The sequence below is a fragment of the Prosopis cineraria genome, unplaced genomic scaffold, assembly GCF_029017545.1.
Source record: "Prosopis cineraria cultivar Desert tree isolate PC_DT_omini unplaced genomic scaffold, ASM2901754v1 PC15, whole genome shotgun sequence".
In the NCBI taxonomy this organism is placed as follows: Eukaryota; Viridiplantae; Streptophyta; class Magnoliopsida; order Fabales; family Fabaceae; genus Prosopis; species Prosopis cineraria.
Window position 1 is genome coordinate 2,257,448 of NW_026555346.1, and position 20,729 is coordinate 2,278,176.

A 20,729-nucleotide genomic window follows, 5' to 3' on the forward strand; every position below is an offset into this window, starting at 1 on the left:
TAAGTATTTTCTTTCCTTTTTTTTTGAATCGATAAAATCAATAATTTCAAAAATCAATATTAGCAACAGAAATATTGTTACTTGTTTTTTTGGCCAAAAGAAATATTGTTACTTTATTAGTCATTGATATAATTTTTTTTTACAAATCAATTTAATTTTAGATTTTGTGTCGTTTAAGAAACTTTTAAATTTTCACGTAATATCTGTATAATTTTTTTTGGTAAAGTTGCTTCGCATTTCTCCCCTCTAGCAGTCTGTTATATTTGGTGACATTATTTGTATAATCATGCATTGCTTTTATTTAATAAACTGGAAATTATTATCGCTTAAGCAAAACTTTCGTAACTCATGGTCAAAATGACAATGGTATAATTGTATAGGCCACAAACTTTCCAGCTAAGAGTTTTAATAGAACATATTAATTTTTTACTAATTCAAGTGAGAGCTTGTTTAGTTTGGCTAAATTGTCTGAGATGGCACATGTATCCATGAATTTAAAAGTCCTGCTGCAAGTATGAAGAGTCTTTCTTGGCCTTTCGGGTTCGCCTTTTATTTTTTTGCCTGTTCCTTTTCGTTTTGGCTTAAATCTCCTGTCAAACAATCACAAGCTACGTCGGTATTTACATGGATTAATAAATCAGAGAGTGTAATAAATCTTTAATCGAGAATAACAGTTGATGTGAAATGGATAATCCTGCTATGACCGTGGAGCCCAAACTTTACAAGTATAACAATTAACAACTAGATCTAGACTCCAAGCTAAATAATGCATGGTCCATGCAGGGACCAACTTGACTTTGACATCACCTAAACTTAGGTTGGTAGATGAACTACTCACAACCAAATATTTCTTCAACTGCAGAAAGATACTAGACGACAGAGAAACACATAATCTCTTCTGTAAAAGAATAAAGTCGGAATCGAAGGAATAATTAATTCTAAGCATCTACAGAGAAAGAAGGTACGTCAGTTGCTTGTGGTGTTGGGGTAGAAGCTGCTGATCTAGATTCAGACCAAAGCTGATTCTCAGAACCTGGCCGTCGAATTTCCTCCATCATTCTCAAAACATCTGGCATTTTTGGCCGCTGCTCTGGTACCCTTGCAACACATGCCATCGCAAGTTGCAACATTTGTACCATCTTTTCCTCTGTACTTGGAAATCTCAGCAACTGTGCATCAAATACCTCTGCTGTCCATTCCTCTCTGACCACAGAATTCACCCATCTAACCAGGTGGATGGCCTCTTCACTTCCTGTGGCATGCATGGGGCACTTTCCAGTCAGAAGCTCCAACAGCAACACCCCAAAACTGTAGACATCAGATGCGTGGCTGGCTTTTCTGAGGTCTGTTACTTCTGGAGCACGGTACCCAGCACTTCTTAGAGACGGTGGCATTATTGTGCCCATCAGTGTTGCCAAACCAATATCCGATATACAACCATATCCGTCCGAGTTGAGGAAGATGTTCGAGGCTTTTATGTTTCCATGGACAAGTCTTCCTCCTTGTTGGGCATGGACGTGAGCAAGGCCTCTTGCTGCACCTATTGCAATCCCCAGCCTGCTATTCCAATCCAAAGAAATCCTTTCTTCCCCTCTTTTACCTGCATAATAGAGATGCATTTGTACCATTGCCAACTTCTTAAACACGAGTTTCTAAACAATGAGATCATTAATGGAGAGTGGAATTTTAGATTCTTTGCAGGTTGTTGATATCTGAATATCTTTATACTTGTTTCAGATGAAATCTAAGTTTATATGATGATGTGTTCAATTAAACTGTACGCAGTGACAGAGAGGCTAAAATACTGTGGAATTGCGAAGGTCTATTACTTCCTCTGAATTTCTTGTTCAGTGAATTGCATATAAAATGGGGAAAATCTGATCTTTTGTTTTAATTTTTATCAGATTCTCCATATATGATAAAACAGAAACTAAAAAACAGAATATACGGACATCGAAATCTACAACAATAGTTAAATAAGAAATAAAAATATGTCTATGGACTGGGCTCATCATGGCAATCTTCAACAAAAACAATGATGAATCATAGACCATGGAAGAAGAATCAAGGGAGGAACTGGAGATAAATATAACGAAGAGTTGTTTTCCAGAGAGGTAAAAAGGTTAAACATACCATGCAACATAGCAGAAACGCTACTTTGTTCATAGTAATCATAGATCATGAGTTTCTCCTCCTTGGAATAGTAATATGCCCTTAGAGCAGCCACATTGTCGTGCCTAATCCTCCCCACAACCTCCATCTGCTGCTCAAACTCACGTTTTCCGATTATGACTTCCTTCAATCTCTTCACCACCACAACAGCAGAGTCCTCTATATTTGCCTTATATGTTGTACCATAGGTCCCCTTACCAAGCACCTCAGCAGATGCTCTCAGCAGATCCTCCAGGTCAAACGCAAAATTGCAATCCTCAAAGAACTCAATCTTGTTTTTTCTGCAATGACTCTGAGAGATATCCTTCTTCAGAAACCTGTCTTTTTTCTGGGATTTAAGTGCTAGCCCATTTTCACCTCCTCCATCGCAGTAGCACAAAAGCAAGAAAGCTGCAATCAATGCAAATGCTAGCCCGCTGCCACCTAGAATGACACCTAATAATGCAGACTTACCAAATCTTTTTGAGGTTTTCTTTCTTGGTCGAGCATTTGCCAATGTAAGATTGTTCCCAGAAAACGCCCTACTTGGGAATCTCAGAAGGGATTTGGGCACCATCCCACTGAGGTTATTGTTGGCCAGATTCAGCTCTAGAAGGGTAGGAATATTGATATCAGGAATTTCACCCGAAAGAGAGTTATTTGCCAGGACTAGAGATGTGAGATGAATCAAATTCGAAATTGATGGAGGAATGCTCCCATTAAAAAAATTGTTGGATAAATCAGCAACTGCCAAATTCTTCCAGACCGAGAAATCTGATGGCAATGGGCCAGAAAAGTCGTTGAATTGAATGTAAAGATAGGTTAAATTCTTGAGCTCAGAGAAGCCAGAAGGAAAAGGACCCGTTATGCTATTGGATGTTAGATTTACGGTCTCAAGTGCTGAGAGGCGACTTAGGGTGTTCGTTGGGATTGGACCGCTCAATCCAACTGCAGATAAATAAAGGGCTATGACTCTGGAATGGTCTCTATTGCAGGTGATTCCTCTCCAGCTATTGCATACAGAAGAGTTTTCATCCCACCTCAGAGCAAGCGAGTGGTTTATGTTGTGGAGGAAGTCAAGCAACGCTTGTTTATCTTCCACGGGCTCGGCTCTAGCACGAAAGAACACTGCTCCGATCGTGAAGGCTGTTGAGAACATGAACAACCATTCTGGTCTGTTTCCCATTATCTCCCGGAGGTATTGATCGATTCAACAGTAAAGTAAGCTCGTGAGAAAGCAGATGGCCTGAAGTTTAAGCAAAAGTATTCAATCAAAGTATAGAATTGAATCAGAGATAATTAAACGTCACTCGTGAAGCTTCTTTGAGTGTGCAGTATGTTTGTTACTTTATACCCTGATCTTATTATATGAGATTGCGACATAAAATTATAAGCTCTATGTGTTGGGTCAAAATAAGCAACTCATGTTTGAATTTGATATTAACTTTATGCTAACTTCTTCTTCTTGTTTTTTTTTTTTTTTGTGGGTGCTGTTCACCAACTCTGTTTGGCTGCCAGGCGACTGCAACAGAAAAAGATGCAAACCAAACTTTGAAACTAGAACTTCATCTAGCAGCCAATAATCAAGTGACAGAAAGAAAATTAGATCCGTTTTGTGGAAATAAATGAGAAATGTACAAAAGAAGAACATAGAAGTGGAAACCTTCGACTTGTTTTCTCTTTCATTCGTTCAAGAGACGACTAACAACAAAAGAGAGCATAAAGCAGAGTAGCGCAATGCTTAATAGTTAATATCACTGGGATGAAAATGGATTACTCGCTCATGGATTCCAAACAGGCAAACTAGTTAAGGATCCATAGGCAGAAGGCAATGCCCCTCCAAAGCACAGCATGAGTTGACGAGAAGAACGAGTAAAAGAAAGAACACCGTTCAGTGGGGGCCCACTTCAGACGGATCAAAGAGATAGGGTCCATCTGATTCGGGGAGGATTTCAATCATGAAGTATATTTGGTCTGACCGTTTGGTGGTGATAGAAGGTGAGTTTGGTATCTGCTTGCTGAAATAGCAGCATCACGTCCGACATTATTATTTTATGCCGCAAGAACAAGAAGAGGCATGTGGAGGAGACCATTAGAGTAGTGAGACAAAGACGAAGAGGATTCATAAACCTAGAATAATACTAAGGCAGAACTACCGGCCTAACTATTGATGCTGTAGGATCTATAGATGCTGCTATTCCTTTTCGGTTCTAATTTCTTGATTATAGGAATGTAAGTGGGGAATGAGTTGGGAGGGAAAAATAAAGCAACCGCAGATTGCGGAATGAGACAGAACAAGGAGTGAGCTCGTGAGCTTTGTCTGGAGTTTCGTTCGTGTGCGCAATTATACAAGGTCGTTTTGATGGGAACAGGACGACACTTTCAGTCAAAAATTATTGACTTACTGCGATAACAGAAAAAATTGATTTTTTTAAGCTAAAATCAATTTTTTAAGGACAGTTATCCAAACAGCAATATTATTGTGTAATCAATTGTCAGCCAAAAAATCAATTTTTGATATAATCTTTCTGAGATAGCTTCTCAAGGTAAAAAAATTAATTTTTTATATAAGTATACTGTTACAATATTAATATAATTTAAAATTTTATAATTAATTAAATATATAATTTAAATAATATATTTTATTTCTTAAATAAAATTTAAAAAATTTAATAATATTATATGCAAATTTATCAATAATTTTATTTTAAAAGGTAATATCTTTTATGATGATTTATATAGTTAAAATTGATTCTAACTAAATTATTTAAACATCTTTAATTCTATTAAAATTAATTTTAGAAAAACAGTATCCAAATAGATTACGTTATATTATAATCAAAAGAAAAGATAACTTTTGATCCATGTACTTTGCTTATATTTTGTTATAAGTTTCTATACTTTTTTTTATATTCTAAATCCCTACACTTTTATTTTCAGTGTTTTATGTTCATTTTAAGATTCCTATACTTTGTTCATTTTGATCATTTAAGAATTTAAAATATTAAAAAATGAAACTACAGGAATCCAGAATATTAAAAAAAAGTATAAAAATTTATAACAAAACACAAACAAAGTGTAAGGATTAAAAATTATATTTCTCTATAATCAATTATGATTAAAGTCACTCATATTAATTAATTATTTTTATAATTAATTATACTCAATTAAAATTCAAATGAAAACTTAAAATAAAGCATTTGTTAAAATGTCGAATGGGAATTGCATCTTGAGTAACATTGTCTACACACAGGTTCCCCCGTTGCTTTTGTCATGGAGTGAAAAGGAAGCACATATATCCCCACAAGCGCAAGTCTCTCGTGATTGTCAGCTAGCTTCCAGCAATGAAATGTGTTAGAAAAATAACAGTTGTAGACAAACGAGTTGACTTTAAATTCGATTTTGAAAGCCACCGAAAGAAGGGCTTAAATCGTCAGCTTGCTCCGCCATGGACAAATCAGCAGTAAGAACTTTGTAACTTCGTTTTCGACAAACTGCCCCGTTGATCTCAGTTTTCTCTAGTGGGATTAAAAAAACGAACAAAAAGCTAGAGTCAAACTATGAAAAAACTTACCCACGATTTTCATTTTAAATTGGATAAAAATATATTTTTATCATTGGAAAATGTTTCAAGAAACACTCAACATCCTAATATTTTTATTGAAATAATTTTGTCCTTAGACTTAGTAAAATAGAATATTTTTATCATTTTCATCAATTTTTTTAATAGTCAACATTTGAGGTTAACGTGAAAAGTCTGGCAGAAAAAAAAATACTTCATTTTATTAATTTTAAAAGTAAAATTGTTCTAATAAAAATGTTAGAGTTTTAGATATTCATTAAAAAATACTTTAAAAATAAAAATGTCTCTTAATTATTTTCAATTTGTTGCTGTCATCATGTTGTTGTTCAGAATGGATTACCTTTGTGGGTGCGGTTGAAATGAATGTAGAAAAAAATGTTACCCTTGTTTATCTCAGATTGAATAATACAGATTGAATAATATAAAATATTTTGGCAGAGAAAAAATTGAATATAAATATTGAAGAAGTTCGCAACTGTTGTTTTTTCTAATGACCATAGATTAACAATGGGAGAATAACATTAAAGTACCAAACTAATGAATTTAGCCAATAAATTTGTGATAGTTAAGCTCTCAATAAAAAAATTTAAAAAAAATTATAAGTATTAATTTAAATAGTCATAAGTTCAAGAATTTTAATTATAATAATATATTTAAACTTTAAATATAGCTTTCATTTTATAGTTAGAATTTCAGTTTGTAAATGTTTAAATCAATATTTGTAACTTATTTTTTTGAAAAATTCATCCCAAAGTTAACTATCATGAACTTCAAATTTTGAAAATTTATTATCATTTTTTCATAAACAATCTAACCCACTCCCTTCCTCCAAAATTCAAAATTATGCCTAACAGCCGGAACGAATAAAAAAAGGAGAACAGCAAGATATAGTATTATCAAGATAACCACCGCCACACATTAGCTACGCACGAAATGAAACCCTCGGTAGACCACCGCCACTACCACCATCATCACGTTGGTAGCATTGGTAGACCATTATTTTAAGGGAAGTTTACAGGTCAGGAAGATATTAATAAGACGTTGTTTTAAATTTTAATTTATTTTGAATGTTTTTACAGTCAGATTTTCAAATCGAACAAAGGAGTATATCTAAAGTCTTTAAGTTGAGAATTTTTGGTATAAAATATTTCAAATTAATTATAAGATTTAAAGCCGTGCGGTGGTGAGAAAATTTCTAGATCATGATATAAACTAATTAAGTTTCTTGGATTAACATGTGCAGGTACAGGACCACCAGCTCTAAGGTCAAAGAATAACTTGAATGGATAAATTAATTCAGGGTGTATGAAGTTATTGGAATACAATGATAAAAGCTGAGGAATAGTGGCTGAGTAGCCAACAGACGTCAAACCACGGCTCTAAATATAGTTCTACCATTATTTTCAATTATAAAATATTTTTAAATAAAATCTCACATAATAATAAAATTTATTAAATATACTTTATAATTTTATATTTGTAAGATAAAAATATAAATTTTTAAAAATTTCTTTCATTTAATACTTTATTAATAAAATAATATTAAAGAGAGAGAACGTATGAAAAGGATAATCTTAAAAGGCATTATTAATAAAATTTTATTTTTATTAAAATATATTATATTTTAAAATATAATTTTTTTTTAAATTTTATAATTTAAGATGGAAGGAGTATATTATACTTGCATCCGGCTGCCAGAATTGTAACTGACCACGACTTGCCAAAATAGGTTTTTTTTTTTTTTGGTACAGGACTTGCCAAAATAGTTGATTGATTAACACAACTTATATAGCTCTCAACTTGCCAACCCCACCCAAAAAAAAAACAAAAAGGAGTGCCTATGCCTTGATCGCTCCGCTTCTGCTTGCACGACAATGCAACTCACCCTTGGGCCCAAAAAAATATTAAAAAAAACACACACACACACACGGACGCACACAATATGACAATACGACTTCCAAGCAATCAAAAGAATTGATCAAATTAATGAGACTTTATCCGAGTGATAAGCAGTTTAATTTTATTTAAGGAAGATCTCAAATTCAAACTCTATATATGCAGAGAACCTTAGCTGGGAAACTTACCACCATAATCAGGTATGTGATGTGGGTCAGATTCGAATTAATCAGGACAAAGCTTTAAATATCGGGTGGATAACAAAAAAAAAAAAGATTATTTAAAGTATTACATCCATTATGAATTTTGTGACTTTTTAAAACGATTGTCTTTGCCTTTTTTTCTTTTGTAACATTTTACCTTTTAGATTGATGCTTCTTTCATTTTAAAAAATGAGACACTTTTACACAAATATATGTACATGCACGTGCATGCTTTTACAAAACTCATCAAATATATTTTATAATTTCATTTTTTAAAAACACAAATATAAATTTTTAAAAATGTTTTTTATTTAATATTATATTTGCAAAAAAAATTAAAAAGAGAATGTGATGAAAATTATAATATCAGAGCGTTTTAAATTTTGATACATTGAATCTCCTTAAAAAATATCTTATAACTGTGATAGGTATTTAATAGCATTTATCAGATTAGTGAGAATATATTTATAGGCATTTTAGTAAAATATCATTACATTTGAGAACTCTCATAATATTTAAACGTGGAAACATTGGGAAAATGAACATTTGAACCGACAAAAAAAAAACTAAACATTCTTTAAACTTAATTCTAAAATGAAAACCTTACATAGAAAAAGATAAACATTTTCTTGAATAAGACACGCGTGAGTGGGGAGGAGTTTTTGACGAAGATAGAAGTGAAAGTGGAAGTGGGATAAAAAGTGCATTTGGTACGCATGAAGATGAGATAAGAATTTTGTCTAATAAATGTATTTATATTATTAAAAGATCAAAACACCCTTAAAATTAAAAAAACAATTAAATCATGCCGCTATAGCTGTTAAAAAACCTAAAGAAATGGACAAGAGAGATCTTGTCGGAGTTGCTTTCCCATTGTGAGCAATACTACCAAGAAGACAAGATGCAACATTCAAGATCAAAACTACTCAAATGAAAATGCCATAGTAAAAAAAAAGAAGCATAACACATGAAAAAAAGAAAAAAGCCCCCCACTACCCACAAGATCACAAAACCATGGTTCCCACCTTTATCATCAGAGGCGCTTTGGTTATTTATACTAACCCGCAAATCAAAGGCAAAAATGGAAGATCTTCAATAAAAAATCAATAACTCCAAAAAAAAAAAAAAATCAACGAAGCAATTGTAGAGCTAATAACTTAAAAGCTGAAAGTTGTGCCATGGAAGCTAGATTTGAGTGTGGATTACTTCAACCATGGGAAGACCAACACTGATCTGATAAAGGTGGCAATTACTAAAATGAGGGAGCAATCATTGAGATAGACACACTCCATCAAATCCTCATTGTCACGTTCTCCATAGTGTCATCATCAGCAAACATTGTCCCTCGTGTTCTCTCCAGCCAATGCACCTTCCTTTGATGCGAAACCTAGCAACAATAAAATCCTTGATTTCATTCATGCATGGCAAAAAAAAATATATATATTCCAGAAATACATATCTATGAAAGAGGTAGGTTGAAGCTCAAACAGACACCATTTTCATTGACTAAGCAGATTGAAAGCGCCGTCATCACTTGCCACTACCTCTTCGCCATTGTGGTTGCGAGCCAACATCTCTGGTCAAGCATCGTCGCATTCTCCTTTTAGGCTTCCGTCAGTGAAAGTGAGGGAGAGAGATTAAGGGTAAAGAAGTCAGTTTCATGGGTCTATCCAAGGAACCCAATTCCATCAAATTTGATGGAAATTGCTTCTCCAAAGAACTCAATTCATGTAAACCAAACGCATAAGCTTATGGGTTTTACTTCCACTTTCATTTCTCTCCCTCCATCTCCTTGCTATCGAATGGGCCATAAGAGTCATGGGGTGCAATTTTTAACTGCTGAATCTGTTGAACTTGGTCGCTGGGCGAATAAAGGAACCACAACTTCCTAAAATTTTAATTTTTTTTAATATTATATAGATATTTTATGTTTTTAGCCCTTTATAGTTTACATGTTTTTTAATCTTAACTCTCACGCAGTTAAATTCTAACTGCCTTTGGTTGGTTGCCTCCTTGAATCAATGTTACAACAAACTACTCTTATTACGGAATATATTTGTAGGGCGATGAAGTGATATTAAACTATAATGCTAAAAAAAAAAAACCCTCAAAAAAATAGAGAAATTATTCTAGATGTGACTTGTTAAAATTTAAAAAAAATCACATGTAGGCCTCACAAAAGGCATTTCATTTTCAAGAGGTACTATAAAATACATAAAATACTCTCAAGTCATAAACCCTACATATCTACTACTCAACAAAGGGTATTTACAACTTATTATTGAACTCATACATAAGATTTTGTTTTCCTTTGCCCAGTTATAAAGCTCTTTGCCAAGTTGTAAACACATAAAATTTGACACTTGTGGGTATTTCATGCATTTCATAAGCCTTTTAATAATTAAATGTCTTCCGTAGGATTTATGTGTGATTTTCCCTTAAAATTTTACCAAAAAACATTAATTGTAAATTCATGCTGGGTTGCACATATATATAGAATAATGAATCTCATCTCATCCCAGGATACATTAGAAAGGAATCTGCCCGAAAACAAAAGTTGGAATGGAAGTTCATGAATCCCTAATGAAACTAGTTTAATTAACTATCCCTTCACATCTATTATGATGATGATTATGAAATCTTTAATTTTGTAAACTTATTTCAATTATTAATTTAATCTCTTAAATTTAAATGCAAATCTTCAAGGCAAATATATTGGGATTGAAAGGAGTAATTAAGTGCAAATTTTGATCGCTAATAAATTGACAAGGTATTGGAATTTGGGGGAGGCAACTAAGGCAGGACCCAGATCTTATTGTTTTCTAAACCTACGTGGCTCTTTGTGACTGGTAAATTCCAAAAGGTTGCGCGAGATATCGCCAAAGGTAACCCACAAGGGCATATAAGGAGATGTGATCCAAAATGGAAAATCGGAAAAACGAGAATATAATATGAGAAGCAGAGATAAAACCGAAAGACAGTAAAAGCGCATAAACCCTAGCTCGAAAATCTCGCGATAAATAAAAAAATTGCCTCGTCTGCAATCTCCGTTTATATCTCCGTCGAGAAGACCAATCTATCTCCCCTGTAAGCTCCAAATTTCTCGCTATCTCTTTCCTTCCTCAATCATCGCTCTTTATATTTTCTACTGCTACATGTGTGTGTGTGTGTGTGTATTATTTGCACGCCGTAGCATCCCTATTTCCAGTTTGTTTATTTAGGATAGCTTCCCCTGTTCGCTTCAGGGCGATTGATTGATTTTGATTCTTCTAGGCCAATGAAATGTACTTAAAATTCAGTGTTGATTGGAAGGTTGGAGAGACTGCGTGTGAAAAATGCGGGAGAGGGAATGGGAGACTTTGGTTTGTGAGGGGTAGAAGGGCGTGGTCTATTTTTATTGACGATAAGGCATTCAATTTTGAAGTAATCCAGATCGATAAATTCTCAAATGTTCTTATTAACAATCTAACAAAACAAAGATTATTTAATCCCTTCAAATCGTACAGTGGAGTGACGAGTCTAATCCTCAACCTATCGGGGACTGTTAGACGGTTTTCTCTTTCGCCGTAAAAATGGTTTTCGTCTTTAAATATTGCAATACGGCCAATGTGCTGAAGAAGTTCTTAAACCATCTCCTTGTCTTGCATGTTTGATTTTATCTCTGAAACTTACACATAGAATAGTTTGTTAGCCCGCCTAAACTAAGACACTAATCCAAATTGGTTATGATGGTTTTTTGGGAGGACTGTAACTCATTGCCTGTGCTAGCCATATCCACCAAGTCACCAATGAAATCAGAAAAATATATACTTGATTTATAATGCTGACTTAATTTTTTCTGTGGCACCTGAATGGCTACTAAATGCTTGAATGAACTTTCCCATCCTTTTTGTTTGCTCTGCTCCCTCTGTTTATCGTGATTCATGTTATACTTGTAATTAGACAAAATGTTTCTCACTCCCATATCTGGTTTGCTCCTTTGTATAGGCTGAATGGCTATTAGATGCTTGAATGATCTTTCCCATCCTTTTTGTTTGCTCTGCTTCCTCTGTTTATCGTGATTCATGTTATACTTCTAATTAGACAAAATGTTTCTCACTCCCATATCTGGTTTGCTCCTTTTGTTAGGCTGTCATTACTACCGCGGAAGAGTTGCTGCACGCCCAGTAAGTTAAAGCTTATTTTCCTATATATATATATATATATATATCTCCAGTAATGTCCCAGTGATTGCATCAACTTTTGGATTATTTTCTCTTATTCTCTTTCCAATAACTTATAGATAATGATTTTTTGTACTAACACCGTATGGGAAAACGACTTAATAGTGCCCAAGTGGTAGGATGTTTTGCTTATCTGCATTATAGTCGATCATTCACTTATATTTAACTATTTCGATTCTTTATTCTTTTTTTTTTTTTTTTGGGTAGGGACCTAAGATATCAATTCCTATATTTAAGTTTAACCGTTTTAAAAAAAATATATATATATATATATCTATATTTTTTTAGGTTGATTTTTTTTTCCTGTCACCTGTTCTATGTTTACTGTGTTACAGATAATCAAAAGAACACAACCAAACTTATTATATAATGTACTGACAGTATTTTGTTAATTGGTAGTGGTTCGAGAAAAAGATGTCTGTTGGGAATATGCTGATAAATTAGACGGAAACAAGGTAAGATGCAAATTTTGCCAAAGGGTTTTAAATGGAGGCATCAGTAGATTGAAACACCATCTATCTCGACTTCCAAGTAAAGGAGTAAATCCTTGTAGCAAGGTCAGAGACGATGTTACTGATAGGGTACGGGCAATTATTGCATCAAAAGAAGATGTCAAAGAAAACTCTAGTGTGAAAAAGCAGAAGCTGCCAGAAGTCAAGTCTCCAAGTCCTGTTTCTGCAACTAAAGCTCTTCTATCTATAGATGCAGCTTCCCCTGTAATGAAGGGCTTCCTTACAGTCAGTCCTATGACTCCTCCCTCTGTGAACCACCAAGAGAATGCAGAGAAAAGTATTGCTCTCTTCTTTTTTGAGAATAAGCTAGACTTCAGCGTTGCACGGTCTTCATCCTATCAAGTAATGATTGAAGCCATAGGGAAGTGTGGTCCGGGATTCACTGGTCCATCAGCAGAGATGCTGAAGACAACATGGTTGGAAAGGATAAAGTCAGAAGTTGCCCTACAGTCAAAAGATGTTGAGAAAGAGTGGACTACCACTGGTTGTACAATTATTGCAGACACATGGACCGACAATAAATCAAGAGCCTTAATTAATTTCTTAGTCTCGTCACCATCCAGGACGTTTTTCCACAAATCTGTGGATGCATCTGCATATTTTAAGAACACAAAATGCCTTGCTGAACTTTTTGACTCTGTTATTCAAGAGTTCGGCCCTGAAAATGTTGTGCAAATTATTATGGATAGCAATTTTAACTACACTGGCATTGCCAATCACATTGTCCAGAACTATGGAACTATATTTGTCTCTCCTTGTGCTTCCCAATGTTTAAACCTCATTTTGGAGGAATTCTCAAAGGTAGATTGGGTAAGCAGATGCGTTTTACAAGCACAGACCATATCAAAGTTTATATACAATAATGCATTGTTGCTTGATCTCATGAAGAAGTTCTCTGGGGGCCAGGAACTAATCAGGACCAGCATTACAAAATCAGTATCCACCTTCCTTTCATTACAGTCTATGCTGAAGCAAAAAACAAGATTGAAGCATATCTTCCACAGCCCTGAATATGCGTCAAACTCCTCATATGCAAATAAACCACAATGCCTATCTTGTATTGCAATTGCTGAAGATCTTGATTTCTGGAGGACTGTGGAAGAGTGTGTTGCTATCTCCGAGCCTTTTCTGAAAGTGTTGAGAGAAGTTTCTGAAGGAAAACCAACTGTAGGTTCCATATATGAACTAATGACGAGGGCAAAGGAGTCAATTAGGACATACTACATAATGGATGAGAACAAGTGCAAAACATTCTTAGATATTGTGGATAAAAAGTGGCGGGACCAACTCCATTCTCCTTTACATGCCGCCGCCGCCTTCTTGAACCCTGGTATTCAATATAATCCTGAAATAAAATTTCTTTCCTCTATAAAAGAAGACTTTTACAAGGTTTTGGAGAAACTGCTTCCTGTACCTGACATGAGGCGTGATATCACCAATCAAATCTATACCTTTACAAAGGCTCATGGGATGTTTGGATGTAGCCTCGCAAAGGAGGCACGAACAACAGTTTCACCATGTAAGTAAATTACGCTCTTGTCCACAGTGGCTTAGAGGCCCTATTTTGTCGCTGATTGTTTCAATGAGTAAATTTCATAAAATCTCCTTTGGCCAAAAACAAACAATCGTAAAATCTGAGGGACGGACTTCATCTTTAACCTTAAGATGTAGAAAGCAGACCATGCATCCTGGAGCATAGTTCACATCAAGGTTCCCCTAATTGTTACAAAAAACGTTGTTTGAGGTGTTATTTTATGCAGAATTTGATTATTATTTCCGAGTATCATGATAACCGGGAGTTGGTGTTCTTAGGTTTCAAGACTTCAAAGTGGTCCTTATTATTTTGTCCTCTGGGCTATTGATTCTTTATAGTGAATTTTTCAGAAACATTGTGGGCTTATTTTGCCCATGGGAAATTACAATTTCTGAAACTTGGTTTTGATCAGGGAAGCCACTAATCTAATTTCAACATGAACTGTATATTCCAGCAGGAGGGCGGAAGGTTTGGTTCATAAAATGACGAGGGGACGCATTTTAAGAAAATGGTTCACAACTAAGCTAGCTGTGGCCATATTTTTAAGCAGCGGCAGTTTCCCCTCCCGCAACATGCGCTTATTGCTTGGGGTCTTGGTCACTATTTCTTAGAGTAACAGCAACATGCAAATTGCTAATTGCATTCTATTTGTGGATGTTGTACCCTACTCTGATTCTCATGGAATGGCAAGATTGTTATGAAAATGCAGAGCTAGCTTGTAAATTTTTAGGTCTCTTATTCAGATTGTTTGATGGATACAATATAATTTTCTGTTTTCTTTCATGCTATTCCTTTACGTGCAAACCTGCTAATGCTACTGTATCGAGGGTTAGATAATCAACAATGTCATGTTGTATTTATTATTGCAGGGCTTTGGTGGGAACAATATGGTGACTCTGCCCCTGGGTTGCAACGAGTGGCCATTAGAATATTAAGTCAAGTCTGTAGCACCTTCTCTTTTCAGCGGCACTGGAGTACATTCCAGCAAATTCACTCTGAGAAACGAAATAAGATTGACAGAGAGACGTTGAATGACCTTGTCTATATAAATTACAATCTTAAGTTGGCTAGACAAATGAAAGCCAAGTCTTTAGAAGCTGATCCGCTTCAATTTGATGATATTGATATGACTTCGGAGTGGGTAGAGGAGAGTGAAAATGCAAGTCCGACTCAGTGGCTCGATCGTTTTGGCCCTGCCTTGGATGCGAGTGATCTGAATACCAGACAGTTTAGTTCTGCTATTTTTGGCGCAAATGATCCCATATTCGGATTGTAATTATGGGGCTCATTAATTGCTCACTCGGATCATGCGTTCTTTGTATATTGACATTAACATGTTAATGATGTAGTATATTGTATCAACCGCTAATTATGGCCAACAAGGCTGCTCCAACGTGTCGAGAACGACAGCAGCCAGCTGCCTCATGTAGTGGGTATCGAAGTTCGAATCTCCTAATTGTATATAGAACACAACTACTGTCAATTTATAGGAGGTAAATTTTAATATTAACATATCATCAAACCATCATGTATGTTTTTTTAAAGCCAAATTCATAATCCTATTGTATTATAAATAAGTTCTCACATTTCTTGAATTTAACATGTAACCTTGGGTTTTTAAACGTCAATTTCAGCTGAAGTTACAATAGTTCATTTGTTAAAAAATCTATCGTAAATATTTTTTGTATTTATTAATTTTCTTTTACAAAATTTGAAATTGCTTTTGAAACTAAAAGTATCCTTTGCCGAGTATGAAAGATAAAGGGCAAATTCTTTATATCTAAATTTATTTTATGCATAAAAAATTAAAAATTAGATTTCTAACCATTTAATTAATAGATAAGAGTCTGTCGTTTACGTCAACGTGATGAAAATAATAATTTTTCCAAAGTAAACAGAAATGAGAAAATTGATCCAACTTCTCTCGTAAATAGAAATATGTTAAAGAAATTATAAATTATATTAATCTAAAAAAATCGAAGAGATTTCACATGATTATTAAGAGGGTTTGTGTAAATTCTTCATGGATTGTCTAAGCATAGAAGTTACTACCCTGGTTTAGAAATATTTTATTATCTTAAAATATAAAATAATTTAATAAAAATTAAATTTTATTGATGACATTTTTTAATATTATATTATATTTATTTATTTTTGGTCAAAATATTATATTTTAAATGAGGAGAGAATTGAAATAATTAAAAGATAATGATTAAATATATAAATTGGACTCATGGTCGTGACAAATATATTAATAAAAAATTATGAAATGAGTTTTTAAAAATTTGGAAGTGTGGCCCATCTATAATAAGTTGGAGTTTGAATTTTTTTTCTTTTTTTTTTGAATAAATAAAAAAACTTGTGTAAGAGGACCAAATGATTATAATAATAGCCTATTTATAATCGTATACCACTTTAATATTTAAATACTCTTAAATACTTCATAATCAACTTAGAAGCCATAATATATTTTAGATTTGAGAATCAAAATGAAATTTTACATTTGAGAAGGGTGTTTTTATCATTTTAATTTAACATAAATATTAATCTAACCACAATGCAAAATATTTAAAATATTGAATTGTTATCTTTATTTAATTTTATTAAGTGAGTTATATGTGTAAAAGTCTCATTTAAAATCATATCAAATGAATAACATTTTTGAAGTTTATAATTTGAAAAATAAATTGTTTTTATTGAATTGCGTAATCATATTTCATATCTTCTTATATTCTGGGAGGAAAGTATTTGATCCAAAAAAAAAATAGTCATAGTATTTTCTCTAGTTCTATTTATGAAAGAGAGAGAAGAATTTTTTTAATTCTATTTATAAGTCACATCATTAAATTTTAATTATAAAATTTTTCTTTTACCTTTCATTGAATGTTGAAAAGAGAAAATACTCCCTTCGTCCCTGTATATAAAGTGTTTTTTAAAAACTTGTTTTATCCCTAAATATAAAGAATGACAATAATATTTTTAAATAATTAAATAATTTTACTTTTATTTTTAAAAAAATTAAATAAATCATTAATTATATATTTTTCATACTACTATCATGATATTAATTATGATATTATTAATAAAAAATTATTCTGTTTTTATGTGAGTTCAACTAAATAACAAACCTTTATTAGTAAGCGAGATTTTGTTAAAAACACTTTATATATGAGAATGGAGGGAGTATGTTATTAAAGTATGTATATTTAATAAAGATAAAATTAAAAAATTATTAAATAATAAGGTATAATTAATGAGTTTTAAGATTTTTTATAGTATTAAAAATAATTTATAAATAGCATCACAGCAGTAATTATTTGGCCGACGTGGCGTCCCTGGTTAACCGCTTCGACTTTCAAAGCTGGGGAAACCTCCTCCATCAGTCCATCGGAGATTTTTGGCGTTTTTTCAGAAGTTCTGGACTCCGACTTCAGGACCAGGCTCGGTCCACCGCCTCACAACGGACAATTCCCGATGCACCGTTCCGCCGCATCCCCGTCACGGGCGACCAACCAGATGCCCGGTCCGTCTGTGTACTCAAAGGTCGGTCTGCCCGGTCACGCTGCCGTTTCTCCCGTCGGCCGTCCGTCGTCGCATCACCATACTGCTACCCATTCCCCTTCTTGTATTTCTCTCCATCGATTTTGTCCAATCACCTTTTAAAATTCTACAATGACGAAATGAAAATTGTGAGAAAATGAAATCGGTAGTTCGGACAGGCTTCATTACGTGCTCGTGTAATTTAATTGGTTCAATAAAATAGTTTATTTTTCTAATTTATGAAAAAATCAACTAACTCATGTTCCGCCATGAAATTGATTTATTCAATACGTTTATCTCATTGATTTGCAGTAGAATTGGGCATTAAGGTTGCTGTCAAGCCAGAATATAAGATCACTTCTCCGGTAAATTTTGCCGTGCTTGTCTCCCTTATTCATTTGATCCGACATATATGGCATTCATAATATTATTTATTTTATTTTAATCTTGACTTGTCTCTATTCTTTTATCTCGAGAACTTGTGCGTGAATGCTTGTTAATCCCCATTTATGCCAGTTTAGTGAGTCATTCTTTCTTCCTTATGTTCATTAGGATCTTGTATTCTCCACAATCAATTTCATGATCTCTTATTCTCTATCTATATATTGGACGGTTTTCTTGAATTTCACTCATTTTAACCTGGCAAAAGCTGGGGTAAAAATGATAGTCCGTTTTTTTTTTTTTTTTGTTTCCTGGATGTTACAGTCTGCACCAGCCTTATACATCTATCAAGGCTGTTGCAGCCTAGCAGGACTGAGTTGAGCGAACCTTTTAGATGATGCCTTCGTTTTCTCGATTAACCTTTGCCTGGCATAATGACTTGATTTTGAGTTATCTTAAATCTCTTAGACAACTACGTGGCTTCTTCAATTGCTTTGTCAGTGATATGTAGGAATATTTCGGACTGATAGGAATTAGTGAGGTAGGGGAAAATAAGAGAGAAGAACAGTGAAGGTAAGTAGAAGCCGAGAGAAATGAGAGATATTGGGGAGAAGAGATGGAGAGGATTTTAGAAGTGTAAGGAATACTTTTTGATTGATCGCCGAGATAAAAATTACAATTCAAATGCCTTAGTATATATAGGCTTCACGCTCACACTGCCCCAACGGCTAAATCTCAACAACTGTCGTTTAAATCTGAACTAACTAATGTTTTACAAAACTATAACAGTCAGGATCTCTTAAGGCCAATGAATAGCTTTTTTTAAAAAAAAAAAAAATCTTTTGCACCTTTTCCTATTTGGGCGCAAAGTTGCAGATTCGCTCCTTTTTCTGCATTTTTTTAATTAAAAGTGACAAATCTTCATTTTCTTTTATTTCATAAATCTGGGTAGCTAGGCCTATGGGGTAGGTCTTGCAAAAACTATATTATTGTTTATGTACTTCTATTCGACCCAATACAGCTTGTTGGTATTTTACCTTTATCATTTAGATGTTTCTTAAATTTCTTATTTAGCTTGTCCCCCCCCCCCATGCATGGGAAAGTGCTCAAACTATGCGTAATTTACTTGGGGATATTTTGATCTTTTAGCATGACTTTTCAGTGCTTTCGTGAATTTTGTAGCCTCATTTATCACTGCATGCTGGAGATCTTCCATGGAGTAACTTCCAATTTGATTTTGTATCAGAAAGAAAAATTTTGGCTGAAGCTGAGAAGGATAGCCCAAATTGGAGCAGTTTTGGGGTCGAAAATTTTCCAACCTAAGGTGCTCATTCAGCATCACCAGTGGTATGTTCCAATTTTTACAATTGTTTACTTTGTTATTTTATGATAAACTTGCTTTTTCTGTATATTGATAAATATCTGGCTGATTTATCTTCAAAAATTCTTTGGTAATTATAATATATGAATGTAGCTTCCAAGGGTGTGAAATAAACAGTATTTTTCTTGCAGATTCCTGGTTCAACTCCCATTGTGAGCAAATATATTGCCTTGGGCCTGGGCTGAGAAGCTGTCCCCATTGCCGTTTCAAATTATGGTGATAATCCAACGAAGGCATGGGCTTGATCCCTGCATCTCTTTATGGATATGTTCAATGTTCAAACAGTAGCATGACTGAATGTTTCTGGAGAATGGTGCACGATAATTGGTAAACATCAATTATGAAATCTAATGGTTATCTTGAACGATAATTGGTAGACATCATTACTTTCTTCCCTTAATATTCTTAGTTGTAGACATAACATGACTCTGATGATAGTTCCTTTGAGACTAGAGCGTCTCCTTCTTAACATATAGTTAATCATATTACTCAAGTGAAATGTTTCAGTGTCGAGTCTGTAACTTTGGCATCAAGTTTTTTGAATTTCCTTTGGTAGTGGCCTAAAAATTCAATACACTACAACCTCAACCTTGCATTTGTCCTGTTTGATCTGATTATCTCCTGACTCCCTCCTCTGTGCTGAGGGCGATTATCTATGGTTAGCATGAAAACTAATAGCCAGTTTTGACGAAAGCTATCTGTGCTCAATAGATGTTATGCTTTTAGCCTGAATGGGTGGGGAACAGTGATTGTTGCCCATGTTCCAAGGAAGCCTTTCTAATGTTACGGACAGCTTTTTTTGGGGTATTTTTTGCATCTACTTATAGCTGTATTGCAGGAATAATCGCTGCCACTGGCACTACAAGCCTTTTTAGGGACCAAGAGGGTATTAGGAGCCCTGCTAGGTGAAATTCTTTTAGATACCCTGGATCTTAGTTTCGCTTTCAACTTCATCATTGTTGGACTTAATTTGAAATTTCTATATTCTGCATTTCTACATTGGCTGGAAGATGTCTAGCAGTCTTTGCTATTTAATTTGTTCTGCAAGCCTAATGAATGCTTTTTTCATTTGAACGTTCGGGAATTTGTGAATGGCTGCACCATTCTGCGTGAAATTTGGCTAAACTTAAAAAGTTATTCTCCCTACATGAAAAGGGAAAATATGTTCTTCCCAAAAATTAAAAAAAAGCTTTTGTTCACATTTATCAAAAGGAATTTCGGAAATATGCTTTGTAGTCTAAAAATCATAGCTTAAAATAAAATAGGAATGTCTAGACTTGAGATGCTCGACTATGTGCTCACATTCTTTTTTTTTTTTTGTTGGT

At 34.0% G+C, this 20,729-nt stretch overlaps 3 protein-coding genes across 6 annotated transcripts; 2 read left to right on the forward strand and 1 right to left on the reverse strand.

Moving 5' to 3' along the window:
• Positions 1-629: 629 nt before the first annotated feature.
• On the reverse strand, positions 630-4,247 carry LOC129294293 (probable inactive receptor kinase At4g23740). Of its 3 annotated transcripts, none has more exons than XM_054932535.1 (3): positions 3,929-4,247; positions 2,134-3,397; positions 630-1,600 (listed from the first exon to the last, which is right to left on the reverse strand). In XM_054932535.1, the coding sequence occupies exons 2-3, from the start codon at positions 3,335-3,337 to the stop codon at positions 939-941; spliced, it is 1,866 nt and encodes a 621-aa protein (XP_054788510.1). In that variant the 5' UTR covers positions 3,338-3,397; positions 3,929-4,247; the 3' UTR covers positions 630-938. The 3 variants fall into 3 exon arrangements, with proteins under 3 accessions (XP_054788510.1, XP_054788508.1, XP_054788509.1); XM_054932533.1 differs by having other exon boundaries at positions 3,815-4,247; XM_054932534.1 differs by lacking the exon at positions 3,929-4,247 and having other exon boundaries at positions 2,134-3,724.
• Positions 4,248-10,779: 6,532 nt separating this feature from the next.
• On the forward strand, positions 10,780-15,624 carry LOC129294096 (uncharacterized). 2 transcript variants are annotated; one of them, XM_054932227.1, is made up of 4 exons: positions 10,780-10,920; positions 11,962-11,999; positions 12,456-14,087; positions 14,972-15,624. In XM_054932227.1, coding segments are annotated over exons 2-4 (2,040 nt in total). In that variant the 5' UTR covers positions 10,780-10,920; positions 11,962-11,998; the 3' UTR covers positions 15,379-15,624. The 2 variants fall into 2 exon arrangements, with proteins under 2 accessions (XP_054788202.1, XP_054788203.1); XM_054932228.1 differs by lacking the exon at positions 14,972-15,624 and adding an exon at positions 14,560-14,947.
• On the forward strand, positions 15,474-19,992 carry LOC129294551 (uncharacterized). The gene is made up of 5 exons (XM_054932972.1): positions 15,474-15,595; positions 17,402-17,727; positions 17,955-18,007; positions 19,206-19,370; positions 19,536-19,992. Exons 1-4 carry the CDS (start codon positions 15,474-15,476, stop codon positions 19,344-19,346), a joined length of 642 nt encoding a protein of 213 aa, XP_054788947.1. The 3' UTR covers positions 19,347-19,370; positions 19,536-19,992.
• Positions 19,993-20,729: the final 737 nt, after the last annotated feature.